Here is a 27,977-nt window from a genome sequence, read left to right as displayed (position 1 = left end):
CCAAGCCCAGAAATCCCAACAGCCCTCCCGAGGCCTCGCTTGGACCACCTCGGCTCCCGTAATTCCTGCCGTCCGCGCAGTTCTCGCTCCGGAAAGCGCGCGAGACTTCCGGATCCCCGCCCCTTCCCATCATCCCCGGGCGCTCCCAGCCTCTCGCTCTGTGTTTTAAGTTCCAGTTCAGGCCGCGGGGGTGTAGTTTGTGGCTGGGGCTCCGTTCCGTCGGTGACGCAGGCGCTGCGGGAGCGGCGCGCGCCGACCGCCCATTCCCGGCTGTCCCACTTTCTCTTCGTCTCCTTGGCCCCCTCGTTAAGAGCCCCGCGTCTCCCTCTCATCGCCCGCGCCATCCTCGTCGCGCGCCCGAAGCAGGAGGCGGGCCCAGGTCTCCCGGAAAACTCGCCCGCGGGAACGCGAGGCTAACGGCCGCGACCGCTCCCAGGTGGGGGAGGGGCGGGGCCTGGAGAGCTGGGGCTGCCGCGGGCGGGAACGGGTTCGGGCGGCCGCCGGGCGTGGGCAGGGAGACCCCCCCCCCCGGGGGGGGGGGGCCGTAGAGTGTCGGAGCCGTCCACCTGCGCGGGGAGAGGGCGTAGGATGGAGGAGACAGCGGAAGGCCGGCTTTTGTGGAGGGAGGCGAGCGTGCAGCTCCGGAGCGGCTCTGGAGCCTTTCCTCTTCTCGTCATTGTTCTGCACCCTGACCACCTCTGTCTGGGCTCCAGGCCCCCTCAGACCGCGCCATGGGTGACAGCGATGACGAGTATGACCGAAGGCGCAGGGACAAGTTCAGAAGAGAACGCAGCGACTATGACCGTTCCCGGGAAAGAGATGAAAGACGTCGAGGGGACGATTGGAATGACCGGTAAGACTTCTTTTCCTCAGTTTTGTCCCCCTGCCTCATTCTGTGGCCCTCCGCCCTCATTGCATTGCCTTTATTACTATTTTATAGGGCGAACCCCATGAAGTCGCTTATACTCGGCCGTTTCGGGTCGGTCAACCCATTCGATGTTGGCCAGAGATTTTTTTTTTCCCCGCTCTGGCTCGATTTTTGAAATGTCCACAAGTTTGAGTAGGAGGAAGTAATATTTATGCATGTACTTTAAGATGCGTGAGTTTCATTGTTTGTAAGTTACTCCTGAAACAGGTGGATTCAAAGAAAGTGTTGTTTTAGAATTGACTAGACTGGAGGGTTTGTCAGACCAGACCTGTTCCCTGGCGGCAGAATATGGTTAAATTTCTCCCCTAAAATCAGAAAGAGTTCTTTGGGGCAGTGAGGGTTAGGTTAATTGATTAGGTTTGATTCAGCTAGTCATTCGCTTTCTGGGATGCCCTTGAGTTAAATATTTTTAAGATTTTTTCATTGAGCGAAATCTGACATAGTTTCCAACAAACTAATTAAGAGAAATGATTTTTTTTTTTTTTTTTTTTAAATCTAAAGGACATCACAAAACCTTCTGGTGGGGGGGGGGCTTTGAGGTGACTTACTGTAATAGCATTTATTCATTCAGTGTTATTTTGAAAAACGAGGTCATGGAAGTCTCCAGTCTGTAGTCAGTGTATTTCTTCAGTGGGGAGACCATGTGGTGCTTTTTCCCCCCTTCTGTTTTGTAAGGAAGAAGAAAGTCAGAGGTGTTCTGAATTCTGAGAAGGGCCAAGAAGTGGTTACTGTGATTAAATAATCTGTAGTCTGGGGCCTAGAGTGGAGGGCAAAATGGCCTTGGGTGTGCTGCAGTTGAGTATGTAGGAGGGATCGTCATAAAGATGGTAAAGAGTTGAAGGAGCAGATCTAAAGTAGGGGAGTCGTGTCGGAGGTGATAATGTCGGAGAGAGCACAGGAAAGTGCCACTTAGCAAGACTTGGAGAGATGAATGGGAATTCCCCAGGCACAGGTGGAGTCAACAGTTTGAACTTGGTGACATAAAATTGTGTGCAGAAAAGAGCCCATGTTCTAGTTCTTGTTTGTTTGTTTTTAAGTAGTTCTTGGGGCGCCTAGGTGGCTCAGTGGTTAAGCTTGTGTCTTTGGCTCAGGTCATGATCCCAGTGTCCTGGGATTGAGCCCCATATGGACTCCCTGCTCCCCAGGGAGCCTGCTTCTCCCTCACCAGCTCCCCTGTGCTTGTGTTCCTTCTCTCGATCTCTCTGTCATAAATAAATAAAATCTTTTTTTTTTAAATAAATAAAATCTTAAAAAAAGAAAAAAAGTAGTGGTTCTCAGGGGTGCCTGGGAGGGTGCATTCAGTTAAGCGTCAGACTATTGATTTTGGCCCAGGTCATGATCTCACAGTGTGGAGATGGGCCCCGTGCTGGACTCCTTGCTGGGCAAGGAGCCTGCTTAAGAATCTGTCTCCCTCTTCTGCTGCCTCTCTCCTCCTATAAAGAAATGATAATAAAGTAGCAGTTTTCAAAATGTGGTCCGCAGACCCTAGGAATTTGTGGTGTTAGAAGTATTTTTATAGCAACTTTAAGGTAGGATTGTCGTTTTCACTGTATTGCTGTTTGCGTGGTTGGTGCTGTAACATTGGTGGGAAAACTGCTTTTGTCTTAGTGCACGTCAAGGCAGTGGCACCAAGCATTTAAAAAAAAGCCAGTTTTTGGGTGCCTGGGTGGCTCAGTGCGTTAAAGCCTCTGCCTTCAGCTCAGGTCATGATCCCAGGTTCCTGGGATCCGTGCGAGCCCTGCATCGGGCTCTCTGCTTAGCAGGGAGCCTGCTTCCCCCTCTCTCTCTGCCTGCCTCTCGGCCTAGTTATGATCTCCATCTGTCAAATAAATAAAATCTTCAAAAAAAAAAAAAAAGCCAGTTTCACTTACTGTCCTTAAATGAAGCAGCAAAATTTAAAATCTTACTAAGTTGGATTTTTGTCTATGCATCTTTGTATGCATGATGAGTGGGAAGTACACATAAAGCACTTGCATTGGGGATAGGAGTAGTAGTTACCTTAAAGAAGAGTATGGGATTGAGGTTTGAGTTCAGCTAACAGGTTTTTGTTTGTTTTTTGGTGGGGTGCCATTTTTACCTGAACGAAAGATTGTCAAACAGTAGTTAATCCTACTTGGATATTTGATATTTTCTTGAAAACAGACTAAGAATCTATTACTTCAAGGAAGATTGTTAGCTATGTTGCTAGTGAGGAAGTGGAACTTTCCAGTGAAAACTAAAATTTTGGAAAACTTACACTACTAGTGTGAGTTTGACAATTTCCTGTTGCTTTAAGAATTCTTTGATGAGAATAGGTAGTGATGCTAATGAATATGGTATTTTGATGTTGTATAATAAGATATGTCAAGATCCACCCAGAGACAACATAGAACGATGGGTTTAAGTATAGCAGAGTAGGGGCGCCTGGGTGGCTCAGTGGGTTAAGCTTCTGCCTTCGGCTCAGGTCATGATCTCAGGATCCTGGGATCAAGCCCTGCATCAGGCTCTCTGCTCAGCGGGGAGCCTGTTTCCCCTCTTCCTCTGCCTGTTGCTCTGCTCACTAGTGATCTCTCTCTCTGTCAAACAAATAAATAAAATCTTAAAGAAAGAAACTCTCTTGTCAAGTTTTGGGTAGTGTCAAAGTATAGTTTCAGTTACCTGAAAAGACTCTTTATTAAAGTATTTCGTTTTCTTTCTTTTTTTAAAAAAAAGATTTTATTTATTTATTTGACGGAGAGAGATCACAAGCAGGCAGAGAGGCAGGCAGAGAGAGGGGGGAAGCAGGCTCACCGCTGAGCAGAGAGCCTGATGTGGGGCTTGATCCCAGGACCCTGAGATCAAGTCAAAGGCAGAGGTTTAACCCACTGAGCCACCCAGGCGCCCCAGAGTATTTAGTTTTCCAACTGTGCATCTGTGAGGCTAGATTTTCTTCATGTTTTTTAACCAAACAACATATTACAATAGATTGAATGTAGAAGTAAATATGAGGGGGTTCCTGGGTGGCTCAGTTAAGCATCTGCCTTCAGCTCAGGTCATGACCATCCCAGATCCCAGAGTGCTGTAACCTGGCCCCGTGTAGGGCTCCCTGCTCAGCTGGGAGTCTGCTTCTCCCTTTCCCTCAGCTCTCCCGGCACCCCCTCCCCCCACTCCTACTCTGTCTGTATCGCTTCTCAGTTTCTCTCTATCAAATGAATAAATAAGATCTTTGAAAAAAAGTAAATAGGAGAATTCAGCTGTCTGTATTAAGCCAGGCCTTGAAAAGATTTGTTAAAGGCAAAAACAATGGCACTTTTCTTTCTTCCTTTTTTTAAGGATTTAATTTATTTATTTGAGAGAGAGAGCGTGAGAGAGCGTGTGCGAAAAAGCAGGGGGTGTGGGAGAGGGAGAAGCAGGCTCCCAGCTGAGCAGGGAGCTTGAAACGAGGCTGGATCTCAGGACTCTTAAGATCATGACCTGAGCCGAAGGCAGGCGTTTAACCATCTGAGCCACCCAGGCACCCCAGTGGCACTTTTCTTTCCTTTTTAAAAAGATTTTATTTATTTATTTATTTTTAAAAAAGATTTTATTTATTTATTTGACAGACAGAGATCACAAGGTGACAGAGAGGCAGGCAGAGAGAGAGGGGGAAGCAGATTCCCCGCTGAGCAGAGAGCCTGATGCAGGGCTCGATCCCAGGACCCTGAGATCATGACCTGAGCCGAAGGCAGAGGCTTAACCCACTGAGCCACCCAGGTGCCCCCCAGTGGCACTTTGTTTATTAAAACAAATTTTTTTTGAAAATAGCTGTTTTTCATAAAAATGTAATTTATGTTGATTTATAACTGCAAAATTAATAGGTACTGTTCCTGTTTTGAGTACAGTATTGATGTCATCCACATAAGGAAAGCTCTTTAATCTGTAATTTTATTTATTTAAAAAATTTTTTTATTTAAAGATTTTATTTGAGAGAGAGCACGCGAGTGTGTGCATGCATGGTGGGGTGCAGAGGGAGAAGCAGATTCCCCTCTGAGCAGGGAGCCCGATGACACCGGGCCAGATCGCAGGACCCTGGGATCATGATCTGAGCTGAAGGCAGATGCTTAACCGACTGAGCCATCCAGGTGTCCTGCAGTAATTTTAGAGCGTGAGGGGGGGTGGCTAGCAGTCCCTAGACCAAACGTTTGAAAACCCCTGGGCCAGGGCAAAGGATGTCTGTTTGGTTAAGGTTGGGATGGAGGTGGCTGGTAACTGGTGGAGAGGCTGGAATGACAGCAGGAACCAAGGTTTTGAAGGGTGTTGTGTACTGGCATTAGGCAAGGAGAAGGGTACGGCGTGATTGCATTTATGTTTGAGAAAGATCACTAAGCACTTTGACAAGAGAGAAGGGGAGGGACCAGAGATCAGTTCACCAGAGGCTGCAGTTACAGGGGAAATGACCAAGGTCAGGGCACACGGGCAGGGAAGAGGACAGCTTTGATAGGCTCTGAGGCAGAAGATTAGCAAGCCAGTAGGTTGCGTGAGCTGTGAGGGCTACACTTGATAAGTTGCGTACCTGGTGATGGTGGATATCCCTGCTCCCAGGGAAATAGGAGAAGCCAAACAAGCTTGGAGAGCCGTCCGCCTGAGGGTAGTGGCTGAAATGGCAGCGGGCAAGAGTCTTTTTCTTTTCTGTTTAGAGAATAGTTTTATAATTGTGGGCTTTTAGTCGTGTGTTTCAGGATGGGAAGGGCCTGTCCAGGAGCATGCCTGGCTGTGTCCTAATACTGTTGCTCGTTCTTATCGCCAGAGAGTGGGACCGTGGCCGGGAGCGGCGCAGTCGGGGTGAATATCGGGATTATGACCGCAATCGGCGAGAGCGCTTCTCTCCTCCCCGCCACGAGCTCAGCCCCCCGCAGAAGCGCATGAGGCGAGACTGGTGAGGTGGCAACGGTTTCTCTGGCTTCTCTCCTCAGCCTCAGTTCCACTTGGCCCCGGCTGTGTTCTTCACTCTCACTGAGGACTTTATCGTTTCCTTTTCTCAGACTTCTTATAAACCCATCTTTCTTATCCCCTAAACCCTTGGGTGAGAGACCACATTCCATATGCCCCTTCCTCTGTCCCATCCTCCTTCGTGCTCTGGAGACATGATTCCCTTCTCTGTCTGACTTTTGTGTCCCCCACCCTCAGGGATGAGCACAGCTCTGACCCATACCACAGTGGCTATGAGATGCCCTATGCTGGGGGGGGTGGGGGCCCTACCTACGGCCCCCCTCAGCCCTGGGGCCACCCAGACGTCCACATCATGCAGCACCATGTTCTGCCTATCCAGGCCAGGTAAAGACCTGGGGTTCTGGGGTTCTTGGGAGAAGGGAGATGTTAGGTTTGGGGGACGGATTGGGGTTGCCAAGGACCATGGCTGGAGCCGGGAAGCGGGTTAGGTACAGAGGGGAGTGCCTGTGAGGGTGGTAGCAGTCGGTGCCTGGGGTGGTGTCCGTGGTGGGCCAAGGAAGGGGGCAGCTGGCTACCCTGGCCCCCCCATCCCCCCCACCCTCTCCCCCGCAACCAAGACTTCCTGCCCGGGCCCCCCCCAGGCTGGGCAGCATCGCAGAGATTGACCTGGGTGTGCCGCCACCGGTGATGAAGACCTTCAAGGAGTTTCTCCTGTCACTGGATGACTCTGTGGATGAGACCGAGGCTGTGAAGCGCTATAATGACTATAAGCTGGATTTCCGAAGGCAGCAGATGCAGGATTTCTTTTTGGCTCATAAAGATGAGGAGTGGTGAGTGCCCCCGTCTTCCTCCTCTCTGTTCCCAGCATGTTTCCCCTGGCCCCGCCAGTGGAGCCTGCAGCCCTGTCCTCTACCGTTCTCCCCAATCCAGAACTTCCCGGGGGTGGGGGATGGGAAGTACAACAGCATTGGCTGATGGGTTCTCCTCCTCACTTCAGCGTCTGCCACGGCCTCCCACCCCACCTCGCTTCCCCTCTGTCCTCAGTGAGTGAGACACCTCCAGGCAGCTGGCCAGAGCCACCTGTTCCCTTGGGGCAGCAGAGAGACTGCTTCCCACTTGCTGGTATGGGGTCATTGTCATCCCTGACCGCCGGGACCCTGTGTGGCTGTGGTGTTCTCCCAAAAGCAACGAGTGAATCCAGACAAGAAAAAGCAAAGATCTCAGGGTCGTTTGACAGAAAAAGAGTTTTAATTTTTTTCCTTTTGTGGATGTTTTAATTTTAATCAACCATCTTTTCCCCCCTTCCTGCTCCTCCTCCTCCTCATCCTCTTTCTGCTCCTCCTCCTTGAAAAGAGCCAGAACTGGGAACTACACCCGCTCATCGACGGAGCTCGGAGCAAACCCACCTCCACCCCCACCATACCCAGCCCATACATGAGCCCCCTGGGCTGAGCTGCGCTGCCCCGGCCAGGCAGACAGGCAGGGCACTGCTGTGCACAATGCAGCGGTTTAGCTGAATGTGATTGCTCAGGCAGCTAGTCAGTCAGGGCCCCCACCGCGGAGCCCCGCGGGGGTGGGGCATCTGGGCCGGGACGCCCCAGCCAGGAGCCAGCCGGTGGCCCACCTGCCAGCATGGGCCCTGGGCGCGGCTAGTTAAATCTTGAGCTCTGTTTGACCAAGCGGCCAAGGTAAAGATCCTGGAGGTGATGCCTGCGGCTTTCCTTTCCTCTCACGCTCAACTTGTGGTTCTGTTTTGTCTGTCACTGTCCCCTCTTTCTTCTTTCTCTGTGTCTTGGTCTCATTCTCTCATGTACTTTTTATTCTTTCTCCATCCCTGTCCTTGCTCCTTGCCTAACCACTTGTTTCCCCCTTTCCCCACCCCAGTTTCTCTGGCCTTCAGTTTTTTCCCTTTGCTTTTTATTTTTGGGTTCTTTTCTCCTTTTTATTTTTTTTTTTTTTTCCTTCTCTTTATTTTTTTTTGTTTTTTTTTTTTTTTTCCCCCTCAAGGTCCTATTTTAAATGTTTTCTTTCCATGCTCCATCCTAATCCTCTACCCCTCTCCTCTCTCTCTCCCTGTGGGCAGTACCTGACGTTATAGGGGCACTTCAGTTTCTCCCTTTGGTCTTTCCCTGTCCCTCCACCATCTGCTTTTCTTCCCAAGTGGGGAGAAAGCTTTTCTGCCTTTTTTGGCTTTTCCTATCTGGTGCATTTCAGGTTTCCCTCTGTCTTCCACCTAGGGGTGGAGGGAGTTGGTGGGAGCAGTCCTGTAATGACTTTAGTTGGGGGTTGGCAAGGAGAGGGAGGTTCTTTGGGGCCTGCTACTTAGCCTTCCTCTTGGAAGCTTTGGGAAATGACACTTCTTTAACTTAGTGTTTCCCAGAGACTCAGGGCAATCATTCTGCCTCTTTAACCCTGGCCTCCCCCTGTAGTCATTGCTTTTCCCAAATCCAGAGCTCTTAGTTCCTGGCTCTCCCCCAGATCTTCTCAGAGCATAACCTCTGGTTCCTTTTGGGGGTATTGGGTGGTTCTAGTGCACCCCTCTCCCCAGTCTTTCTGCTTTCATGGTTTTTTGTGGGTGTGAGAGGATGGGGGCTAAGCCCTGACTTGCCCGGGCCCCTCCCCATGTCCTGGCCGTGGCATCCAGTGACTATTTTGTCTCTTCCCTCCCTACTTCCTTCCCAGGTTTCGGTCTAAGTACCACCCAGATGAGGTGGGGAAGCGTCGGCAGGAGGCCCGGGGGGCCCTGCAGAACCGACTGAGGGTGTTCCTGTCCCTCATGGAGAGTGGCTGGTTTGATAACCTTCTCCTGGACATAGACAAAGCTGATGCCATTGTCAAGATGCTGGATGCAGGTGTGTGGACTGGGAGGGGAAGAGGATGTGCGGTGACCAAGATATTGGTTGGGAAACAGAAGTCAGTTGATAGGCCAGAGACTAAAGGCCAGGGCCATTGTGACTGCTGCTCCCTTTGTTGGTAGCTGTGATTAAGATGGAAGGAGGGACAGAGAATGATCTGCGCATCCTGGAGCAGGAGGAGGAGGAGGAGCAGGCAGGAAAGCCTGGGGAGCCCAGCAAGAAAGAAGAAGGCCGGGCCGGACCGGGCCTGGGGGACGGAGAGCGCAAGGCCAGTGAGAAGGACGACAAGAAAGAAGACGGCAAACAGGTCAGTGCGGGGCTTGCCGGGTGCTGCCTATGAGCACCTGGGGAGGATGACAGAGCAGCTTCAGTGGTCGGGGTCCTGGAGGGCTGTGTGATGGGTCCAGGAGAGGCGGAGGGCTAGGGAGGGGCTGGCGTTCTGATAAAGGTTGCAGGGGAGATGGACGTGTCTGGGATTGTCTTTACCTGCAGGCTGAAAACGACGGTTCTAACGATGACAAAACTAAGAAATCTGAGGGTGATGGGGACAAGGAAGAGAAGAAAGACGACTCTGAGAAAGATGCCAAAAAGGTAGGGTATCTCTTGCCACGGGATCGGTGTCGGGCCCAGGGGCCTGGTTACCTGACTCCCTCCCTCCTGCCGTGGCTTACAGAGTAGCAAGAAGAGGAACAGGAAGCACAGCGGTGATGACAGCTTTGATGAAGGCAGTGTGTCCGAGTCGGAGTCGGAGTCGGAGAGTGGCCAAGCTGAGGAAGAGAAGGAGGAGGCTGGTGGGTTTTATTTTCTGCTTCTAGTCCATTCTCTTCCTACTGAATAGGGGTAGGGGAGGTGGGAGTGGGTGAAATTGATCAGGGGCGGCCCTTTTGGGAGATGAGGGTGTGGAGGTGGGAGTGTGACTGTTTCTCTGTCTTCCCCTCAAAAATCAACAATAAAAAAATCACCAATTGCCGCCACTTTCTGCCCAGAAGAGGCACTCAAGGAAAAGGAGAAGCCCAAAGAAGAAGAAAGGGAGAAGCCTAAGGACACTCCTGGGCTGGAATGTAAACCTCGGCCCCTCCATAAGACTTGCTCCCTCTTCATGCGCAACATTGCACCCAACATCTCGCGGGCAGAGATCATTTCTGTGAGTGGGGAAGTGGGGAAGAGCGGTCATGGGGGCAGTAATGGCACCCGGGCTCCATCTTTGGTGGCAGGGATGGGGAGCTGGTGAAGCGGGGAGAAGATAATGTGACTCTACTTCTGATGTATACCCCTGTTTCTCCAACAGGGAAGCTCCTTCTCATGGGCCCATGCCTTTTGTGGGCTGGCCCCGATCGCACCATTTGCCTTTAAGTGCCCTTACTCTTAAGCCCTTTATTGGTGTTTCCTAACCTGAGTAAAGAGTCAAAGGCAGTCCCAGGGTTCTGAGGACAGGGGGATTGGAGGAAGAAGTGAAACGTTGAATCACTCAGTGGGGTTTCTGTTCCTCTGTTTTTCCAGCTTTGTAAAAGATACCCAGGCTTTATGCGTGTGGCACTGTCAGAGCCCCAGCCTGAGAGGAGGTAAGGAATGGGGAGGAGAGTGACCCTGGATATCCTGGAGAATATGGCACAAGGGGAGGCTGATGGCCAGGATCCCTTCCACCCCAGGGTTATGCTGACCTTTTCTCCTGCAGGTTTTTCCGTCGTGGCTGGGTGACCTTTGACCGCAGTGTTAACATCAAAGAGATCTGTTGGAACCTGCAGAATATCCGAGTAAGTGCTGGGAATGGGCTCTCTGTGCTGCACACAACCTCTGATTCCTTTGTTCTTTGATTCATTCATTCTGCCCCCTTGACGGTCCAGTCTGCTCACATTAAGCATGTACTGGTATCTGTGAGTAAGACGCTAAGACGCTCCTGGTCCCTGTTCTCGGGGAACTCTCGGTCCAGTCGCTGGTCCTGTCAATAGGGCCAGTTCCTGGAGCTGCTGCTTCCTGGGCAAGTGTTGGTGAGCTTTGTGTTGGCTCCCTCTAGCTCCGGGAGTGTGAGCTGAGCCCGGGTGTGAACAGAGACCTGACTCGTCGAGTCCGCAACATCAACGGCATTACCCAGCACAAGCAGATAGTGCGCAACGACATCAAGCTGGCTGCAAAGCTGATCCATACGCTGGATGACAGGACCCAGCTCTGGGCCTCCGAGCCTGGGACACCTCCTCTGCCAACAGTCAGTGACTCCCCGTGAAACTTCTCCGGAAGCAGCCCATACCATGTCTTCTGCTGTGGGCACCTCTGGTCTTGTCTGTAGTGTTAATCCCCTGTTCTCAGCCTATCTGGGCAGCACGTCCAGCTTCCACTAGAACAGACTGGCATAGTGATGATGTATTGGTTAAGAGAGAATAAGTAAGAAAAAGACAAATAACAAAGCAGTGGTAACAGGCCAGGGGAACCCTGGATTCCTTTCTGCTTCAGATGAGGAGCTGCTGGGACTATATGTCTGCCTCAGAGTTTTCTCTTGTCATCTCACTTTCCCTTGTTCTTCCTCCTTCCCAGAGCCTGCCCTCCCAGAACCCAATCTTGAAGAACATCACTGACTATCTGATTGAGGAAGTGAGTGCGGAGGAGGAGGAGCTGCTGGGGAGCAGTGGGGGGGCTCCCCCTGAGGAGCCCCCTAAGGAAGGGAACCCGGCAGAGATCAACGTGGAGCGGGATGAAAAACTGATCAAGGTGCCAGCAAGAGCAGGCGGGCAAGGGTCCTTCCTGGCTTGGGGCAGCAGAGGGCCCAGGAGAGCATGGTGAACTCACAGGTTTTGATTTCTCTCAGGTTTTGGACAAACTCCTTCTCTATTTGCGCATTGTGCATTCCCTGGATTATTATAACACTTGCGAGTACCCCAATGAGGATGAGATGCCCAACCGCTGTGGCATCGTCCATGTCCGGGGGCCCATGCCTCCCAACCGCATCAGTCACGGAGAAGGTGGGCTCCCAGCCACTCCCAAGTCCCCTTTGGTTTCCCTTTCTCAGCTGCCTCTGGTCGTAGATGTGTTCTGGGAGCAGTGCCTTCCCAGCCTCTCATTTTTTTTCCCCCTCTTTAAATATTTAAAAATAATCTTTCTGTCCAACGTGGGGCTCAGACTCAGGACCCCTGAGATCAAGAGTCACATGCCCTGAGCCAGCCAGGCGCCCCTCGTCCCTTCCTTGCTTCTGGCTCCCTTCTCCAGCTCGCTGTTGTCCCTGTTCCCAAACCACAGTGCTAGAGTGGCAGAAGACATTTGAGGAGAAGCTGACTCCACTGCTGAGTGTGCGGGAATCTCTTTCCGAGGAAGAGGCTCAGAAGATGGGGCGCAAAGACCCCGAGCAGGAAGTGGAGAAGTTTGTCACCTCTAACACCCAGGAACTGGGCAAGGATAAGTGGCTATGCCCTCTCAGTGGCAAGAAATTCAAGGTCTGGGATGGTAGGGAGCTGTGTTAGAACTGTGGGCGGAAGGGGTTGAGTCAGGAAGCCGCCTCTGGCCTGGGGAGGAATTGGCTCTGGAACTGGTGGGCGGGGAAGTCGATTATCCTTCCACATTGCTTGCTCTGTTCTGATCCTCTCTCTCTTTACCCAGGGCCCTGAGTTTGTACGCAAACATATCTTCAACAAGCATGCAGAGAAGATTGAGGAAGTGAAGAAGGAGGTTGCGTTTTTTAACAACTTTCTCACTGATGCCAAGCGCCCGGCTCTGCCGGAGATCAAGCCAGCTCAGCCACCTGGCCCTGCCCAGAGTAAGATACGATCCATGAGGGTCTGCCACATTCCCACTCCCTTGACTATCAAGGACTCCTGGTTCTCTTTATCCTATGATCCTCTGAAAACATTCTTTTCCACTCGGGCAGTATTCCTAAAAGCCAGTGGTCATTCCCCCCACCCCCCCCAGCCCTCCCGCAGTAATTCATGTTCCTGTCCATGTTGTACTCCCCCCAGGCCTGACGCCGGGACTCCCCTACCCACACCAGACTCCCCAGGGCCTGATGCCCTATGGTCAGCCCCGGCCCCCCATCTTGGGCTATGGAGGTAAGTATGGGGGAGACTTGAAAGGGCTTAGTGGCTGTGAGGGGCTGGGAGAAAGGAAGCTAAACCAAGGTATAGTTGAGGTTACAGATTTTCAACTCAATCCCAATCTCTTGTGTAGCTGGTGCTGTCCGCCCTGCGGTCCCCACGGGAGGGCCTCCATACCCTCATGCCCCCTATGGTGCTGGCCGAGGGAACTATGATGCCTTCCGAGGCCAAGGAGGTTATCCCGGGAAGCCTCGGAACAGGTGAGAATGAGCTAAGATGTCCAAGCTTTCTTGCCCTCTTCAAGCTCCCTTTCAGGGACCCTCAACTGTCCTCCCACCTTACCTCTTCCATATCTCACAGGATGGTCCGAGGAGACCCACGGGCCATTGTGGAATACCGTGACCTGGACGCTCCAGATGATGTGGACTTCTTCTGAGCCCTCCACTTCTCCTCACTCCTGGCCTCGTCTAGAATTGTGACTGCCTGGTCCTATCCAGCTGAGAATTTTTTTTGTACGTTCAGCCCTACTGCCAATAAAAGCACTTCCATAGTGATTGATTATTTATTATGTACCTCCCCAAATTCTCCCAAAGATTGGCTGGGGCCATAATTAGCTGAGCTGCACCATTTTATTGACTCCAAAGACCCAGGCAGCTTTTGCCTTGGAGTAAAGGGTTTATTTAGGTATGTTTGGGTCCAGAGATAGTTTCCATTCTGGGACCTAAGCCTCAGTCCAGGGCATGCTGCTGCTTCTGGGAGTTGCAGCTGGTGAAACACAGGTTGTAGAAGGAGTTGCTGTCAAAGGCTGTGCCTACCTCTCTCCATCCTACCCACCCAGCTGCCTGTAGTTCACTGGGATTTTTCGGAGCACCCCAGAAGTGAGGGTCCAATACCAGAACATAGGCTTCTGTGCCTGGACCCAGGCAGACTCCCAGTAAGGCCTTGGACTGGGCATCTGCATCCCCCCCAACCATTACAGGCCCCCCGCCCCCAGCGAAGTGGGAGTAAAGCCTCTCCAGTTCCCCCTGAAGACCTGCTCCACGGGGTACGTGGCACAGGCGCCCCTGGGGTCCTCCGAAGTGGTCGAGGCAGAGGCTGGCTTCTACACAACCAATCCAGCTCCGGGAGCCCCGGAACCCGGGGGGCTTGTCACCCATGTCCTCCAGAGCCGCCTGCACGGCGGTCAGTCCGGGCACGCCCGCGGGCCGGCCCTCTGGCCACGAGCACAGCGTCTGCAGAGTGCGATAGCCGCAGCCCCAGCCCCGGTCGTCCAGACCGTCGCAGCCGTAGTGATAGTAAAGGTAGTGGCCCGAGAGGAGGGCCAGGCGAGCGGGGCCGCGGGTGGGCGGGGCCAGGCCCAGGTGGACGTCTTTCAGCGGCTCCAGGGCGGGCGGCGGGGGCCGAGGTCGGGTAGACGCGTCCTGGCGGTGCGGACAGAACTCCGGCTCCAGCGCTTCCTCTTGGACCTGGGTCTTGAGCTAGCCGCAGGCAGGACCGGCGTGCGGGCTCTCGGGGACGTTCTCGCCGGTCTCCCGCAGCGCAGAGTCCCGAGCCGCAGTCGCGGGTAAAGCGCCAGCCGCAGGGCTCCCACAATGCACCGCCGCGCAGCCGTCGCTACTGCGCAGGCGAGAGCCCCGCCTTCTGAGGCGGGGCGCGGGGCGGTGGGCGCAGCGGGGTAGCGTGGTGGGAGCCGGCACGCTCCGCCCGGCTACAGAGGTCTGCAAGTTCGGGTGGCTGTCACACCCGCCCCGCTCTGTCTACTCAGCCCTGGTGTTTGAGGCCCGGTCCCCGCTCCTAGTCGCGCACACTGCTGTGGCTGTAACAGTTTATTGGCAGCCCAGAGGGGCGAAGGCACCGCGGGGGAGGGGCTCGGCCCGAGACATGCAGAGGACGGGGAGCCTCCGGGGATACTCGGGGTGGGGAGGTAGGGTCTAGGGCTCCTCCGTATTATAACCCAGCCCTTAAATAAGTATATACAGCTAGTGGGCCGGACGGGGCGAGCTGGGCGGGGAGACGTGGGGGTCCCGTCTGGGTCACAGGTCTGAGCAGCGATCCTGCTTGCTGTAATGGTCAAACTGGTTCTTCCAGTGCACCATGTAGGAGCTCCAGCGGTGGAACTCGGCCTTCCACTGGCGCTCCGCCTCGTCCAGTGTGTCTGCGGCCAGGGCGCCCGGCAAGTGGGTTGGAGGAGGGCAAGGGGAAGGTCAGGGAACGTACATGGTGGTGGGGGGGGCGTGAGTGCAGAATACAAGGAGAATGCAGGGGGGCACGCAGGACAGTGGAAATAGGATCAGGAGAATATGCGAAAGACAAGACCAGAGGACGGATGGGAGTGGAGGACGGGCCAGAGCAGGATGGCGGGAAGGAAGGGGTGGGGGAGGAGAAAATGACCGGAAGACAGTGGGACAGAAAGGATCAGAAGAGGGGAGGATCCGTAGGTTGGTGGGGAAAAGAGAAGAGACAGAAATGGTTGACTGTTATAGCCCCACTAGGGGGTGCTGTCTAGCTCCCGGGCCCGCCCTCTGCCCCCGACACCAGGCTCCGGCTCCAAAAAATTTTGTAAAAAAATAAAATTGGCGTTTTCATTTCCATTTAGACAACAAAGGCGTGTGGGTCCCTGAGACGGGTCATAGGTCACCACCCCCTCCCAGCCCTGGCCGGTTTGAGTCTCTCGGGTTGAGGAGGGAGGGTGCACTGGGTCGGGGATCCCTGAGTGGGGCCCTTCCCCACTGTCCGACCACTCATTAGAGGAGGGGTCCCCTGAGGCCGGAGGGGTAAGTGGCCGTGGTCACAACCGCAGGAGCCGGGAGAGGTGGAGGAAGAGGAGGAGAAGGAGGGGCAAGGGAAGGCCGGGCCTGGGCCTCGGGGCAGCCTCCCCGTGGGCGGGGCCTGAGCAGGTGCTGGGAGCCTTCGAGGCTGGTGGGGGGAGAAGAGAGGGGTTACACCCGGCCGGCTCCCACTCCCCTCTCTCTTTTCGCTCCCCTTTTTTGCCCTCCTCCGCCCAGCCCCTGCCCGCTGGCCCCTGCATACCGGTGGCGCTGAGCAATTTGGGGAGGAAGCGGTTCCAGAAGGCGCAGGCCTGGGCGCGCAGCCCCCGGCGCACCTCCAGCGGCCGCAGGTTCAGGCTCACGTACTGCTGCGCTCCCGCCGTGTACGGTGGCCACTGAGGGACTTTGGGGTCCCGGGGGTCATTGGGGTCCCTTCGGAAGGAAAGGGGAGGCTCAGCCTCAGGCAAGCCTGCCCCGCCCGCCCTAGGGACCGTGGACTGGCGATGGAGAGCAGGAGGAGGCAGGCTGCCTCCCCCCCCCCCCCCCCCCCCCCCCCCGCCCCCCCGACCCGAGCCCCCTTTGGCTCCCTGGAGAACACATCCCCTTCCCACCACCTCTTTAACCCTTCTTTCTGGTCTCCCGGATCCCCCATCAGCTGGAGCCATCCCTTTCCTCCTGCCCTCCCTCTTTCTGCCTTTCCTTCAGCTTTACTGCCCCACCTTTGTCTTTGTTTATCCCATTTAAAACATCGCTAGGATTTATGAGCCCTTACTGTGTAAGCAGGCTCAGTCCTAGCTCTACAAACATCTTGTTTTTGCTTTTGACAACACCCATGTGATGTCGGAATTGTGGTCCTCTTCTTCGGACAGGTAAACCGGTGTGTGACTACATATACATGTGCAGTCAAATGCTACTGCACATACATGTGAATGTATCGCTGGCCCACCTGAACCCAGCTCTACCGTTCTAGCTCCTAAGTACTACAGTAACTTCTTTGTCTCCCTGTCTCTCTTCTCTACGCTTCCCTCCCCCACCTCTCCTGGGCTCTACTGGACCTGCCATCCTTTCCTCTCCAGTCTCCTTTGTCATTCTGTCTCCCTCTTTGTCTCCTTTCTTTTGTGAACTTTTCCCTCCCTCTCCGGCCCTTTCGGTCTGTCCCAGTCTGTCCTCCTCTCTCCCTGTCCCCTCCTCTTGCTTCTCTGGCTCCTGGGGGCCCTCCTCCCCTCAGTACTGCTGACCCTGTGCGGGCGAAGTTGGCCCAGTATCTCATCAGTCGCTGGGCAAAGGTTCTCTCCTCGGCCGTATAGTTTAGCGAGGGTTCCAGAGGGAGTCCAAAGATGAACTCGATCTCGTAGCCATGGGGCACCCCCATCCACAGGGGCCAGGAGAGCGTAGATGCGCGGTGTTCAAAGATGTAGGCATAGACCCGAGCCCCCTGGGCAGCCAGTCGCCCAGCCAGCTGGGCCACGGGGCACACGACGTTATGGTCTCCCACGACATCACTCATGGCCTCTCTCAGGCGCGCTGGGTCCTCAGGGTGCAGCCAGTCTGTGTAATGCAGGGCCACAGCCTCGGCAGCTAGGTCACTCGCCTGGGGGACCCCGACCCGCACCCCGGCCAGGAACTGGGCCCGGCTGATGAGAGATTCGTTGTCTTTGCTGAAGCCTGGGGCCCCGTAAACCAGAAAATAGGAGCCCTCATCCTTCACCACACCCACCAGCACCTGAGGGGACAGGATGGAGGGATGGGGGGGGGCACAGACAGACAGGCAGACAGAAACAGATGGACAAAGAGCCAGAGAGATCAATAGTTATAGACCCCAGAACCATGGAGGAAAAGAGTAGGAGGTTGGGGAAGGGACAGAGAGAAAGAGAAAATGTACCCATGTTTCCTTTTCTCTCTGCCCCACTGACCACCCCAGGATCTGAGCTCTCAGGGAGGAAGGGGTGGCCATGGGGCCAGAAGCCCAGGCCTTTGGGAATTGGATCTTGAGGAGCCTTCATGCCTGGGTCCCCAGGGGTCTGGGGTCTGGGGGTGGGTGGGAGAACAGGCCTGGAGGAACCAGCTCCAACCCTTCCAGCCACTAGTCACCTGCAGACCGTGGAAGTCTCCAGCGTTGATGAGGGCCTCGGGTGTGTCACTGAGGAAGTCTCCATCCACCACAGGCACGAAAGAGAAGCGGAAGACACTTTCCTGAGGCAGCACGTGCCACTCGTGGTCTACCAGGTCCTGAGCGGGCCTTGTCCTCAGGCAGGCAACCAGTTCTGTGTCATTGCCACCGGCACCTCCTGGGGGACAGCCTACGAGGCGGGCCAGCAGTGTGGCCCTGCGGCGGGCCTCTCCCACGCCCACCGTGGCCCAGGGGCCATTGGGTGCACCGCTCTGCAGCACAGCCCTGTGGAAAAGGCCCCGGCTGGGAGGGGACAGCAAGTGCATGCCCACCGAGGCAGCACCGGCGCTTTCCCCAAACAGAGTCACTGACGTTGGGTCGCCCCCGAAGGCGGCCACGTTCTCTTGCACCCACTGCAATGCCAGCCTCTGATCCAGCAGACCCACGTTGCCTGGGGCCTCCCGGCTCCCTGGCAGGGCCAAGAAGCCAAAGGCTCCCACCCGGTAGTTCATGGACACCAGCACGGTTCCCTCAGCCTGGGCCAGGAAGCGGCCGTCATACACGTCCAGGGAGGAGGCCCCACTGTAGAAGCCACCCCCGTAGATCCAGACGAGGACAGGGGTGGGGGACGCAGGCCGGGGGTATGGTGTCCACACATTGAGGTAGAGGCAGTCCTCACTCAGCTCACGGTTCGGGTTCCACATCTCGGTGCCCTCGAAGCCGGGGTACAAGGTGTCCACATATTGGTAGCAGACACTTTGGAAGGCTGTGGCGTCCAGCACCCCCGGCCAGGGCCTCTTGGGCTCCGGTGGCAGAAAGCGACGGGGGCCCACAGGTGGCTCTGCGAAGGGGATGCCCAGAAAAGCGGAGACAGGGCCCCCAGGGGCCATTAGGCGGATGCCCCGCAGCCGGCCCCCACGCACAGTCACCAGCAGCTCCGGGTCCTCAGCCTCTGCCCTTCCTCCCAGGAGGAAGAGGAGGAAGAGCAGGATTGGGGAAGCCAGGGAGGGCGTGTGCAGGGGACACCAGGGGGGCCTCATGGCTGCCAGGCCAGGCAGGCGTCTGCTGGGAGACAGAAAGGCAGAGGGTGAAGGTCTGAGGCTGCCAGGAGCGAGGAGATTAGGTAACACTCTTGCCCAGGGGTTATCGTGGGGCTGCAGAGGAGGTGGGGCAGGTTGGGAGAGTGGAGAGAAACGGAGGGAGGGAGTCAGGCCAAGGCAAGGACACAGGCAGACAGAGAGAAGCCAAGAGGGGACAGAGATCGGGCACACACATGACACCCAGACAGACCAACGGAGGCAACAGAGATGAGGCCTGCCAGGCTATCCCTTCTCTTGCCCCACTGAGCGCCCACCACCCTCACCTCCTTCCCCTAGCTGGGTGGACTGCGTTGGGCCCAGCCGGAGCAGCGCAGACACCCGCACCAGAGGCCGCAATCCACACACAGGCCACCAGACAGGGGCGGGGCCCTCACTGACTGGAGGCGCTGATGGGGAGGCTTGCGGTGGTGGTGGTGGTGGTGGTGGTGGTGGTGGCGGCGTGAAGACGCAGGCTCTCTTGAGTTGGCCAGGGTCGGGGGGGGGGGGGGGGGGGGGGGTAGCCCTGGGGGCTGGGTTGGGCATTCAAGGCTGTGGGAGCTACAGGTCTCGTGGTACCCCAAATCCTGCTTACTCCACACCCTGTCCCACCCTGCCCTGCCCCTCCTCATCCACTGTCTGGCACGGGGCGCTGGTACCCGTGGGTGCCGGTCAGCTGCGCACTCGCCTCGCCTAGCCTCAGAGATCAGGCTCGCCAGCCCGGGTCCCCCAGGACTGGAGTCCCCCATGCATCCGATGCTGCGGGGCACGCTGCCGCCAGTGGGGGGCAGTAGAGACCGAGAAAAGGACGGCGCTCCCCGCCCCGAGTCCGAGAGCCGGGAACTCGGGGCGGGGGTCTGGAGGCTCGCGGGCATTGCGGAGGGGTCTGAAGGGCGAACCGGGAGGCCTGTGTTCTCGAAGCTCCGGAGATCCCCGGCTGCAGGGGCGAGGGCGCTATTTTGGGGCAGCAGCTGCTGTGGTTCCGGCATCTCCAGCCAAGGGATCAAAATTCCCCGGGTCGGAACTCCCCCCTCTCCCGGCGGTCACCTCTCACCCAGCCAACCCCCGCCGCCCTGAGGCTGGGGTGGTGGTGGTGGTGCTGGGGATTAACTAGGAAACCCGAGTGGGGCTAATTATAACTCGGGGCTTCCGCTGAGCCTCCCCTTTCCCCAAATAGAGACGGAGTCCCCGTGGGAGGGGGACGCCTGGGCCTCGGAGGGGGCTTCGGCTGAGCGCTGCGCAGGGGCGCTGGGGTTGCGGGATCTGGGTGGGGGGGGGTAGTCAGCCCGGCGCCAGCAACATGCGCAGCTCGGGTTCCGCCCCAAGGAGGGGGCGTCTTCCAGTGGCCCTACACTTGGGGGCGGGCGGGGGAAGGGGCGCTCGGGGGTCCCCCCAGGAATTCGAGAGCAGAGGCGGCGGCCGGCCCTCCGGGGTGCCGGCTCCCGCGCGGACGACCGTAAGTATGCGGCGGCGAGGGAAGAGTTAAGGATGAGTGTGGGGCGGCGGGGGGCGTCGCTGGGCAGGCCCGGGGGCGCGGTGGGCGTCCCGTTTGGGGGGCCCGGATCCCTCCGGGAGCGCACATTTTCCCGGACGCGGAACGGGCCGCGGGCCGGGGGAGGGTCCCGGCCGGGGCGGGAGACTCACCTGAGGCGGCCGAGCCGGGCCGGGCCGGGCCGCGCCGGGAGCTGGAGGCGGCCGATGTTCCCCGGCGCTGGCTGAGCCGACTCTGACAGCCGCCGCCTCCGGCCCCCCCGCACACACCCCCTCCGGGCCGCACGGCGCCCCCGCCCGCCCCCGCCCCCGCCCACTGTCTCCGCCCCCGCCCCTCCCCGCCTTCCCGGGCTGCCACCTCCCCTCCCTCTCCCTCCCTCGGAGGCGAGACCCAGAGACCCCGGGGGCCCGGACGGACTCCAGTGACAGATGCCGACAGACGGACAGACACATAGTGACACGACGGAAAGACCTGCAGCGCCGGAGCAGACACCCACAGTGACAGACGGACAGAAGCCGCGGAGACAGACACGTAGACGGACAGTCGCAGGCAGTGACAGCTCCAGACAAACAGAGACCGACAGTCACAGACGGACGGACACACACTCGGACACACTGACAGCCTCGGTCGGGACTGGGAGCCGAATAAATGAACCTCCTTGGCCACGACACAACTGGGGTGGCATGGGAGGACCCGCACGTGAAAGTGTGGCTGAGGATCCCCCTTAGGGGTCCGGGGTGGTACTGGCGGAGAAAAGGTGACGTGGGACATTCCTGGGGGATGAGGGCACACCTGTGGGAATGAAGATGGGAACATGAGACCACGAGTGGAAATGAAGGGGGGCCCCACGGAAGAAGACCCCCGGGGCAAGGGAGAGGTGACTCGGGGACACCCCGGAAGGCAAAACGTAGTGGCACGCGCGAGGCTGTGGGGCGAGGCCGCACTCTGCTGCCGCAGTGGAAACTTCCGGAACCCCCGCGGGTGGGTTTGCTCTGGTTCCCTGACGGGTGACCTGGGACTTTCGTCACCAGGGTCCGGTCGGGGCATGACATCACCAGACCAGGCTCTCATTGGCCGCCACGGCCGGCAGGTGGGAGCGGCCTGGCCCGGGAGCCCCCAGCCTGCTCGGAAGGGCCTGGGCCGCACGGACCCCACGACCCGCCCTCCAGGGGGTCACCCATGGGAACAGTGCGGCCGCGGCGGCGTCCCCACTCCCGAGGTGAGAGTGGAAAAAGCGTGCAGCGGTGTGCCCGCCGGAGTGCGCCCCTCGGAAAGGCCTCCCACTCCCCAGCACTGGGCTCCGGTGCCCACCACCCGCTGCGTGGGAGACCGGCCGGCGCGGGCAAGCGTCGGGGCGTGCGTGCGCGCGCGCGCTGGTGCGGGATGCTGCGTGTGGCGCGCGGGTGCGCGCACGTTGACTCGGGCGCCCAGCGTCCCGCAGCGCTCCGGCCCGCGACTGCCTTTCTGCGGCAGCTAGGGGCCGGCGTCCCCGGGTCTTCTCAGGGCCTGGCGGGGGTCGTGGGGTCCGCGCGAACCCAGAGACGTTCCCCGCCCCGGGCCGCGCGGTCCCGGCTCTCCAAGCTGGGCGCCCCCTCCCTCAAGCCCGTCCGTCCGGCGGGAACCGACCCCGCAGGCCCGGGAACCCGCGCTGGGTCCGCTGTCCGTTCGCGCGCGATGGCCGCCAGGTGGCGCGGAAGGGAGCCGCTTCGGGCCTCGGAGCCTGGGATGGAGCCGGGCGTGCGGAGATTAACCTGGCACGGTCTGTTCCCACTGTTTCCGCTGTCCACCCTTCGCTCTTCAGGCACTCCACATGCCCCGCGTGGACACTGAGGTTCCCTGCATCCGCCTTTCAGCGTCCTGGCCCCGCTAGTTGAGAGCTCCCCACTGATCAGATCACTTCCGCAGTTCCACTCCCTCAAGAGCAGGCATGCGGGCTGTGGGTTTGGGTAGGGGACAGAAAAATGGGCAGTCGCTGTTGCTGCGGGAGAGAAGGACCTGGGGCAGGTTTCAGAGCGTGGTCATTATGAATTATTAGAACGGTGAAAACAAACTGTGATGAAGCCCCAGAGGCCTGCTGCACGCCTGAGGCAGTAGGGATTTGGGGCCCGCAAAAGGCCCTGATAGTGATGGGGGCTTGTCTCCTTGTCACTTTCCAAAACGCGCTGTACCACGCGGTTGCCTCACCTGATTTTTTAAATCATGAGCTCCTAGGGAGGACAGGGACGGCTTATAGCCCAGATAGTTATCAACCAGTAATCCCATACATGGCTTAGAAGGTGAAAGGTATGTTATAGGAGGTGGCCCAGCTCCTCCTTGGAGGGATCAATGCTGAGTTCACACTGGATCTGCCTTTGAGTCAAGGACAGGGCACCCAGGACGGGCTGGAATTTCCCAGGGGAAAAGACCCTGTGTTCAGCTGGGTGGGAGTAAATGGATTTTGCCAAAGGGAAATGGTGTGCCAATGTGTCTGCTGGGGCTGGAGTTGAAAGCAAGGACAAAGGCAGTTCCTGCCTGCTTGGGCATGGCATCCTCGGGTTAGTTAGTACCTGAGGGATATCCTTGGGAGGTAAGGGCAAAGCAGTATTGTGAAGTCAGAGCTTTATTCTTTCCAGGGACAGGGGTGGGCTATGGAAGTTCAGCCAGCAGGAGAAGGAGGGGAAAGTGGCATCCGAGGATGCTTGAGAATCTGGGGCAGGAAGAGACAAAAGCAGCCATTTATGTCAACACCATCATTGCCATCCCCCACGCATGGGGAGGGCAGGGCATGGCGGCACAGGGAGAGGAGAGGGAGGGCCTGTGGCAGGTCTGGTAGAGGGTAGGTTGGGATCCCAGGAGCGTGTTGTGCTCCTGGAGAACCCCTGATGTGCTCCCCCAGGCCCTGGCTCAGGGAGGGGTCAGCTGAATGGCCAGTCAGCTGAATCTGCAAGTCTGCATGGAGGCCCAGGGTATTTGAGGTCTGTTCCTGCTTAGCAGGTACGGCCAGAGCTCTGCAGTGCAAGCAAATTGGAGAGATGCGCTCAGGGGACACAGGGATATCCCTCAGCCTGCTGTTTGTCTCAGGATTGTGAGAATGGAGGAGACCGTGCAGATTGTGTTGGATCTCAGGCAATCTTTGAATAACGAGGGACCACCTGAGAGGGCCAGGACGGAGGATTCACAGGGGATTGGAGTAAACCTTGGACTGGTGGTGCTGATTATTGGGTTCTTGCCCAGTGCTCTGCTGTCAGAGAGACTTCTGGAGAGTTCCACTCCTTTCCTGGGCCTCAGTTTCCCTATGAGTAAAATGGTGGATCAGACTTGAGTGTATGTCAGAATACATAGGATCACTAGAGGGACTGATCCCGCCGGTGTTCGGTGGAGTCCTTGAACTCTGCAGTTTTAGCGAGTCATTAGGGCAGTCTCAAGAGGGTAGTCTGAGCTATGCTGGACTAGTATCCCCACATTCAGTCTAAACTGACCTCTTGAAAGTGTGTGGATCAGAAGAAGTTGCTGTGGGCAGCCAGCAGGTAGAAGAACTAACAGGGACCTGCTCCGGCCACAAAGGGAGACAGTCAAGGATTTGAGCCTGTTCTTAGAAATGGTTAGAAATTTCAGTAACAGTCCTCTTTTTACCTTGAGCTTCTCCCTAACTTTTGTTAACACAAGGGACCACTACTTCTAGCACATCCTTGCCCCACTTCTGCCAACAAAGAGGATTTTTATCTCCTCTGTTTATTGGTTAGGATTCAGTTCAGTTATGTGAGACAGAAAACCAAACAATAATGGTGTGAATGAAATATAATGGAAATATATTTCTCACTTACATAAAAGAGACCCAGGAGTAGACCACACAAGATGGACAGAGCACCCTTAGCGTCAGGGACCAGGTTCCTTTGCACAGAATTTTGTTACTTAACCATCCTCAGCATGTAGCTTCCACCACATGGGGTAATATGGCTGCTTGTGCATCGGTCATCACATCTGCATTCCAGCCAGCCAGCAGGAGGAAGGACTGATGAAGATCACTTTTCCCTTTTTCTTTTTTAATTTTTAAGGGTTAAACAATTTTTTTTTAGATTTTATTTATTTATTTGACAGAGATCGCAAGTAGGCAGAAAGGCAGGCAGAGAGAGAGAGAGAGAGAGAGAGAGAGAGGAAGAAGCAGGCTCCTCGCAGAGCAGAAAGCCCAAAGTGGGGCTCGATCCCAGTACCCTGGAATCATGACCTGAGCCGAAGGCAGAGGTTTTAACCCACTGAGCCACCCAGGCGCCCCCCAAAAATCACTTCTCCCTTTAAGGACATTTCTTGGAAATCATACAGCACTTTGGTTTATATTGCTTTGGCCAGAATTTAATACTGAGGTCATAGCTGGCTATGCCCGAGGTTCAGAGATGTAGTTTTTGTTCTGGAAGACTGTGTACTCACCTAAAATTTGGCTGTTCTAATACTGAGGGAGGAAAGGGAGCAGATACTGGGGGACAGCCATCCTCTGCCAAACCCCGTGTTGCCTTCCTTTGCCTCTGTTAGTGCAGGACTGAAACACGCTTCTAAAACGTCTCAACCCCGGGACGACTCTCCCCGCGCGCTTTTTCTCATGAACACCACCACACCCTGCGGGTTTTTGTGACCTGTGACCCCCCTGCTCTAGCGGCTTCTCCACGGGAACGCAGTTTCTCGGGCCATCCGCTGGAGGGCGCTGGGCAGAGGCCTGGCGGGGCCGCGGCTCTGGGGCGGGTGCTGCTGCCGGAGGTGGCGCTCTGCGTCTTCCTCCCGAGCTGCCGGAGGAGGCGCGGCCAAGGCGGCGAACCGGTGAGCACGCTGGGGTGGGGGCGAGGGCGGCATAGGGGTCCCAAAGAGGGGACGGTCCGGCTCTGGAGGCGCACCGCCCCGACCTGGGTCCTCCCACCTTCCCCGCGTGATGTCCTCAAGGGATGCCCCACAACCCTTAAGGCTGGAGGGCACCTGGTGAATCCACTGTCCCTATCCCCATTTGGTGGGGTCATTGACCTAAAGAGTTGGAAGCATGAGCCATGCAAGACACTCTCTTCCCCGTCCTCTGACCCCTTCTGCAGGTTGGGCTGAAATTCACACTTGATTCAAGTTACCTCCTTATGCATGATTCCTGCTCTTGGAATCACCCGTCCATCCTATTTGTACCTTGGTTTTTGTTTTTTTGTTTTTGTTGCTAGTTTTGAGCATTTCACACAACTTTTAGCTTGTCTCTGGATAGACTCATTTTTGGGGAAATATTTTATTATATTTATTTGTCAGAGAGAGCGAGAGAGAGCGAGAGTGCACAAGCAGAGGGAGCTGCAGGCAGAGGGAGAAGAAGGCTCTTCACTGAGCAGGGAGCCCGATGTAGGACTCGATCCTGGGACCCTGGGATCATGACCTGAGCCAAAGGCAGACGCTTAACCGACTGAATCACCCAGGCATCCCTGCATAGGCTCATTTTTTCACCATTCTGTTAAATACGTAACTGGATTGCCGTATCCCCCATGCAGTTCATCAAACATCCTTTGGCTTATCCTCACCTCCTCTCTGGCTGGGGAGAGCGCGAGTGGGGGTGTCATACCCTTGTGCCCCCAGATTGATTAATTACAGACATCAGCATGATTCTGGGGTTGATCTCTGCCCAAGAGCTGTAATGGTCCAAAAGGAGGGAGATGTGTGCTGTAATTCACCGGGTATGCCTTCAGTCCCGTGTTTACCATTTAGCTGCCCACATGTCAGAACCTCAAAAGAACCCAGGATCCTGGAAGAGAACTCAGCGCGCCCCTGACAGGGTCTCTGGTGTGCTGCCCCACAAGCCTGTTCCAATCCTATTTTCACACAGGCATCAGCCAACACCGATGCTGGCTGTGGTTGAAATGTTAGCAGCACATGCTGGGTGACTTCTCAGAAGCAGCTGGTGAGGTCGCACTAGGTATTCTCTATGTTTGACACCCAGGGAGCTCCTGAAAACATTGCCAGCTGCTCCTGGCTGCCCCGTAGGCATCAGCCAGCCAGGGAGAGCCATTCCGAGGCGGAGGTTGCCCTTGGATGAACCTGGCTGTGGTTGCAGGGACAGGAAGTATCAGACACACACGTGGGGCGGAGGTGGGCTGGGCGTGTCTGGGATCCCCCACCTTGCCTGGGAACCGTGCAAGGCTGGCTGCAAGGTTGACTGTATGGCCAGCGGTCTTGTGGACAGGGGGAGCCCCGAGGTGAATAGCCACACCGTTGGGGACGCCAGAGTGCTGTTGGCAAGGAACCGTGACCCCGTGTCAGGTCCACAGTAGCGTTACTGGTGGCTTGTGGCTTAGTCGCTGGCCTGAACGCTTTGCTAAGTGTCATCCCGCTGAATTCTGGCTCCAGCCTTGCGGTGGGGTGGGTGCCCCAGTTCTCTCATCCTCGTGATGTAACAGTCAGGAAACCAAAACTGACGCACAGCAAAGTTAAGTTTTTGCTTACTTCCTCCTCCGCTGCTAAGTGGTGGCCCTGGATGAGAACTCTGACCTGTGACTGCGCTGCCATGCCTTGGAGTCACTCGCCTTTTTTTTCTGTGACTTCCAGAAAATTAACCCCTAGAGTCCGAGACAAGAGAATGTGTGGGGGCAGGTGTCCTGTGCTTCCTGGACAGCTTTGTCCCTGCCTCCCAGTCTCCCCTACCGCCTTTCTGTCCCTCCGCCCTCCCGGGCCTCAATCAGGTCTGGTCTGGAGGCACTGGGCATCGCCCCAGCATTTTGAATGAAGAGAGCAGGTGCAGAACACCCAGCTCTGGGGGAAAAGAAGGATGTGTGACCGTCTCTGCGGTCTCCAGGCACCCTTCCTCCTCCCCATTTGGGACCTCACACCTCCACCTGACTCCCATAGCCAGAGACCTCTTCCGATGGGCGAAATACGGCCCTCCCGAGCCAGGCCAGAGCCTAGGGGTGTGGAATGCCCAGGCTCTACCATGGCCAGAGGAACTTAGTGCCTCCTGAGGCTCCCCGTTCTGTCCCGGGCCCACAGCCTGGGGCAGGAACCTCTCCATCCCACGCCTCCTCTCCCCGACTCTTCCCTGATCACCTCCCATCTCAGGGGTCACTTCTGGAAACTCTTCCTTCCTCCCAGACCACTCCATTTCCCGGGGTTCCATGATTTTCATGATCGAGACTGAGGAGGGAAAGGCACCCCATCCCCTAGGTCCTTCTCTGTAGTCTGGAGGGCTGGTGGGGGTGGGAAGCATGAAATCCACAGGGAACCTGGGGTTGGAGGAAAGTGGCAGGAGTTGGTCATGAGATGACAACACTGTAGCCCCTTCCACGCCCCCAGCTCCCCAGCCCTCCGCTCCTTCCTTATGTGTCACTTGGTCATCTCCATCACCCAGCTGCCCTCTCCTGCCCTGGCCTGAGGCAGAAGCCCCTGGTTCTCAGGCACAGGTGCACTTTTTTTTTTTTTTTTTTTAAAGTAAGTTCTACACCCAACATGGTGCTCAAACTCACGATGCGGAGATTAGGAGTTGCAGACTTTACCTACTGAGCCAGCCAGGTGCCCCACATAGGCACGTCTTTCAATTTTGAGACGGGCTGCTGGGTATCTCTTCTTCTCTCCCTGGCAGCCTGTACTTGGGGGGGAGCGGGGATAATCTGGAGAAGCCACGGGGGAAGTGGGGAGCATCTAGTTTTCTGTGAAGAAGGGGAGCTGGCAGGGCCAAGAGGCTGGGCTCCGTCCCAGTAGCGGGGGTAGGGCAGCACGTATAACTTCTATCAGGCCAGGGGAGGGGCTGGGACAGTGGGAGGGAGTGTTTGGGCCACGGGCAGAGAGATGGATTAGCTTGAAGCATCTGGGGCTCTTTGGATTTAGGACAAGAACCCCCCTTTAGTTCAGCCGTGATACTGTAGC

At 56.4% G+C, this 27,977-nt stretch overlaps 4 protein-coding genes across 8 annotated transcripts in view; 2 read left to right on the top strand and 2 right to left on the bottom strand.

Moving 5' to 3' along the window:
* Window positions 1–161: 161 nt before the first annotated feature.
* LOC111145621 (serrate, RNA effector molecule) lies at window positions 162–13,240 on the top strand. Of its 3 annotated transcripts, none has more exons than XM_022500649.1 (20): window positions 162–436; window positions 714–853; window positions 5,673–5,801; window positions 6,053–6,199; window positions 6,457–6,645; window positions 8,498–8,667; window positions 8,793–8,977; window positions 9,163–9,261; window positions 9,344–9,461; window positions 9,660–9,814; window positions 10,171–10,232; window positions 10,346–10,424; window positions 10,685–10,873; window positions 11,200–11,373; window positions 11,471–11,624; window positions 11,899–12,092; window positions 12,256–12,412; window positions 12,612–12,701; window positions 12,820–12,946; window positions 13,047–13,240. In XM_022500649.1, exons 2-20 carry the CDS (start codon window positions 732–734, stop codon window positions 13,120–13,122), a joined length of 2,616 nt encoding a protein of 871 aa, XP_022356357.1. In that variant the 5' UTR covers window positions 162–436; window positions 714–731; the 3' UTR covers window positions 13,123–13,240. The 3 variants fall into 3 exon arrangements, with proteins under 3 accessions (XP_022356357.1, XP_022356356.1, XP_022356355.1); XM_022500648.1 differs by having other exon boundaries at window positions 9,657–9,814; XM_022500647.1 differs by having other exon boundaries at window positions 163–436; window positions 9,657–9,814; window positions 12,600–12,701.
* A 107-nt stretch (window positions 13,241–13,347) lies between these two features.
* LOC111145499 (UFM1 specific peptidase 1 (inactive)) lies at window positions 13,348–14,569 on the bottom strand. The gene is made up of 3 exons (XM_022500392.1): window positions 14,542–14,569; window positions 14,212–14,327; window positions 13,348–14,164 (listed from the first exon to the last, which is right to left on the bottom strand). Exons 1-3 carry the CDS (start codon window positions 14,567–14,569, stop codon window positions 13,415–13,417), a joined length of 894 nt encoding a protein of 297 aa, XP_022356100.1. The 3' UTR covers window positions 13,348–13,414.
* Window positions 14,096–20,350, bottom strand: LOC111145623 (acetylcholinesterase (Cartwright blood group)). Of its 3 annotated transcripts, XM_022500650.1 has the most exons (5): window positions 20,285–20,350; window positions 17,546–18,626; window positions 16,693–17,177; window positions 15,717–15,886; window positions 14,864–15,602 (listed from the first exon to the last, which is right to left on the bottom strand). In XM_022500650.1, the coding sequence occupies exons 2-5, from the start codon at window positions 18,602–18,604 to the stop codon at window positions 15,475–15,477; spliced, it is 1,842 nt and encodes a 613-aa protein (XP_022356358.1). In that variant the 5' UTR covers window positions 18,605–18,626; window positions 20,285–20,350; the 3' UTR covers window positions 14,864–15,474. The 3 variants fall into 3 exon arrangements, with proteins under 3 accessions (XP_022356359.1, XP_022356361.1, XP_022356358.1); XM_022500651.1 differs by lacking the exons at window positions 14,864–15,602; window positions 20,285–20,350 and adding an exon at window positions 14,096–14,841 and having other exon boundaries at window positions 17,546–19,070; XM_022500653.1 differs by lacking the exons at window positions 14,864–15,602; window positions 20,285–20,350 and adding an exon at window positions 14,096–14,841 and having other exon boundaries at window positions 16,693–16,913; window positions 17,546–19,070.
* An 827-nt stretch (window positions 20,351–21,177) lies between these two features.
* Window positions 21,178–27,977, top strand: part of LOC111145498 (mucin 17, cell surface associated) — a 28,813-nt gene continuing 22,013 nt past the window's right edge. The window contains 2 exon segments of the mRNA XM_022500391.1: window positions 21,178–21,508; window positions 24,760–24,920. Coding sequence (XP_022356099.1) covers window positions 21,178–21,508; window positions 24,760–24,920 — 492 coding nt within the window.

Source organism: Enhydra lutris, unplaced genomic scaffold (genome assembly GCF_002288905.1).
Source record: "Enhydra lutris kenyoni isolate GAN:26980312 unplaced genomic scaffold, ASM228890v2 scaffoldscaffold13, whole genome shotgun sequence".
In the NCBI taxonomy this organism is placed as follows: Eukaryota; Metazoa; Chordata; class Mammalia; order Carnivora; family Mustelidae; genus Enhydra; species Enhydra lutris.
This window is presented reverse-complemented; position numbering and strand designations above follow the sequence as displayed.

Bases quoted from the DNA above. Each gene is read 5' to 3' on its own strand.
- LOC111145621 (XM_022500647.1), top strand. From the start codon at position 732: ATGGGTGACAGCGATGACGAGTATGACCGAAGGCGCAGGGACAAGTTC. The intron at 10,233-10,345 runs GTAAGGAATGGG...TTTCTCCTGCAG, and splicing joins GAGCCCCAGCCTGAGAGGAG to GTTTTTCCGTCGTGGCTGGG. The intron at 12,093-12,255 runs GTCTGGGATGGT...CTCTTTACCCAG, and splicing joins TCAGTGGCAAGAAATTCAAG to GGCCCTGAGTTTGTACGCAA.
- LOC111145499 (XM_022500392.1), bottom strand. From the start codon at position 14,569: ATGTCTCGGGCCGAGCCCCTCCCCCGCG. The intron at 14,328-14,541 runs GTGCCTTCGCCC...GCCCCGCCTCAG, and splicing joins GGCCGAGCCCCTCCCCCGCG to AAGGCGGGGCTCTCGCCTGC. The intron at 14,165-14,211 runs GCGAGAACGTCC...GCCTGCGGCTAG, and splicing joins CTCTGCGCTGCGGGAGACCG to CTCAAGACCCAGGTCCAAGA.
- LOC111145623 (XM_022500650.1), bottom strand. From the start codon at position 18,604: ATGAGGCCCCCCTGGTGTCCCCTGCACACGCCCTCCCTGGCTTCCCCA. The intron at 17,178-17,545 runs GTGACTAGTGGC...CTGTCCCCTCAG, and splicing joins GAGACTTCCACGGTCTGCAG to GTGCTGGTGGGTGTGGTGAA. The intron at 15,887-16,692 runs GTCAGCAGTACT...TTCCTTCCGAAG, and splicing joins GCCAACTTCGCCCGCACAGG to GGACCCCAATGACCCCCGGG.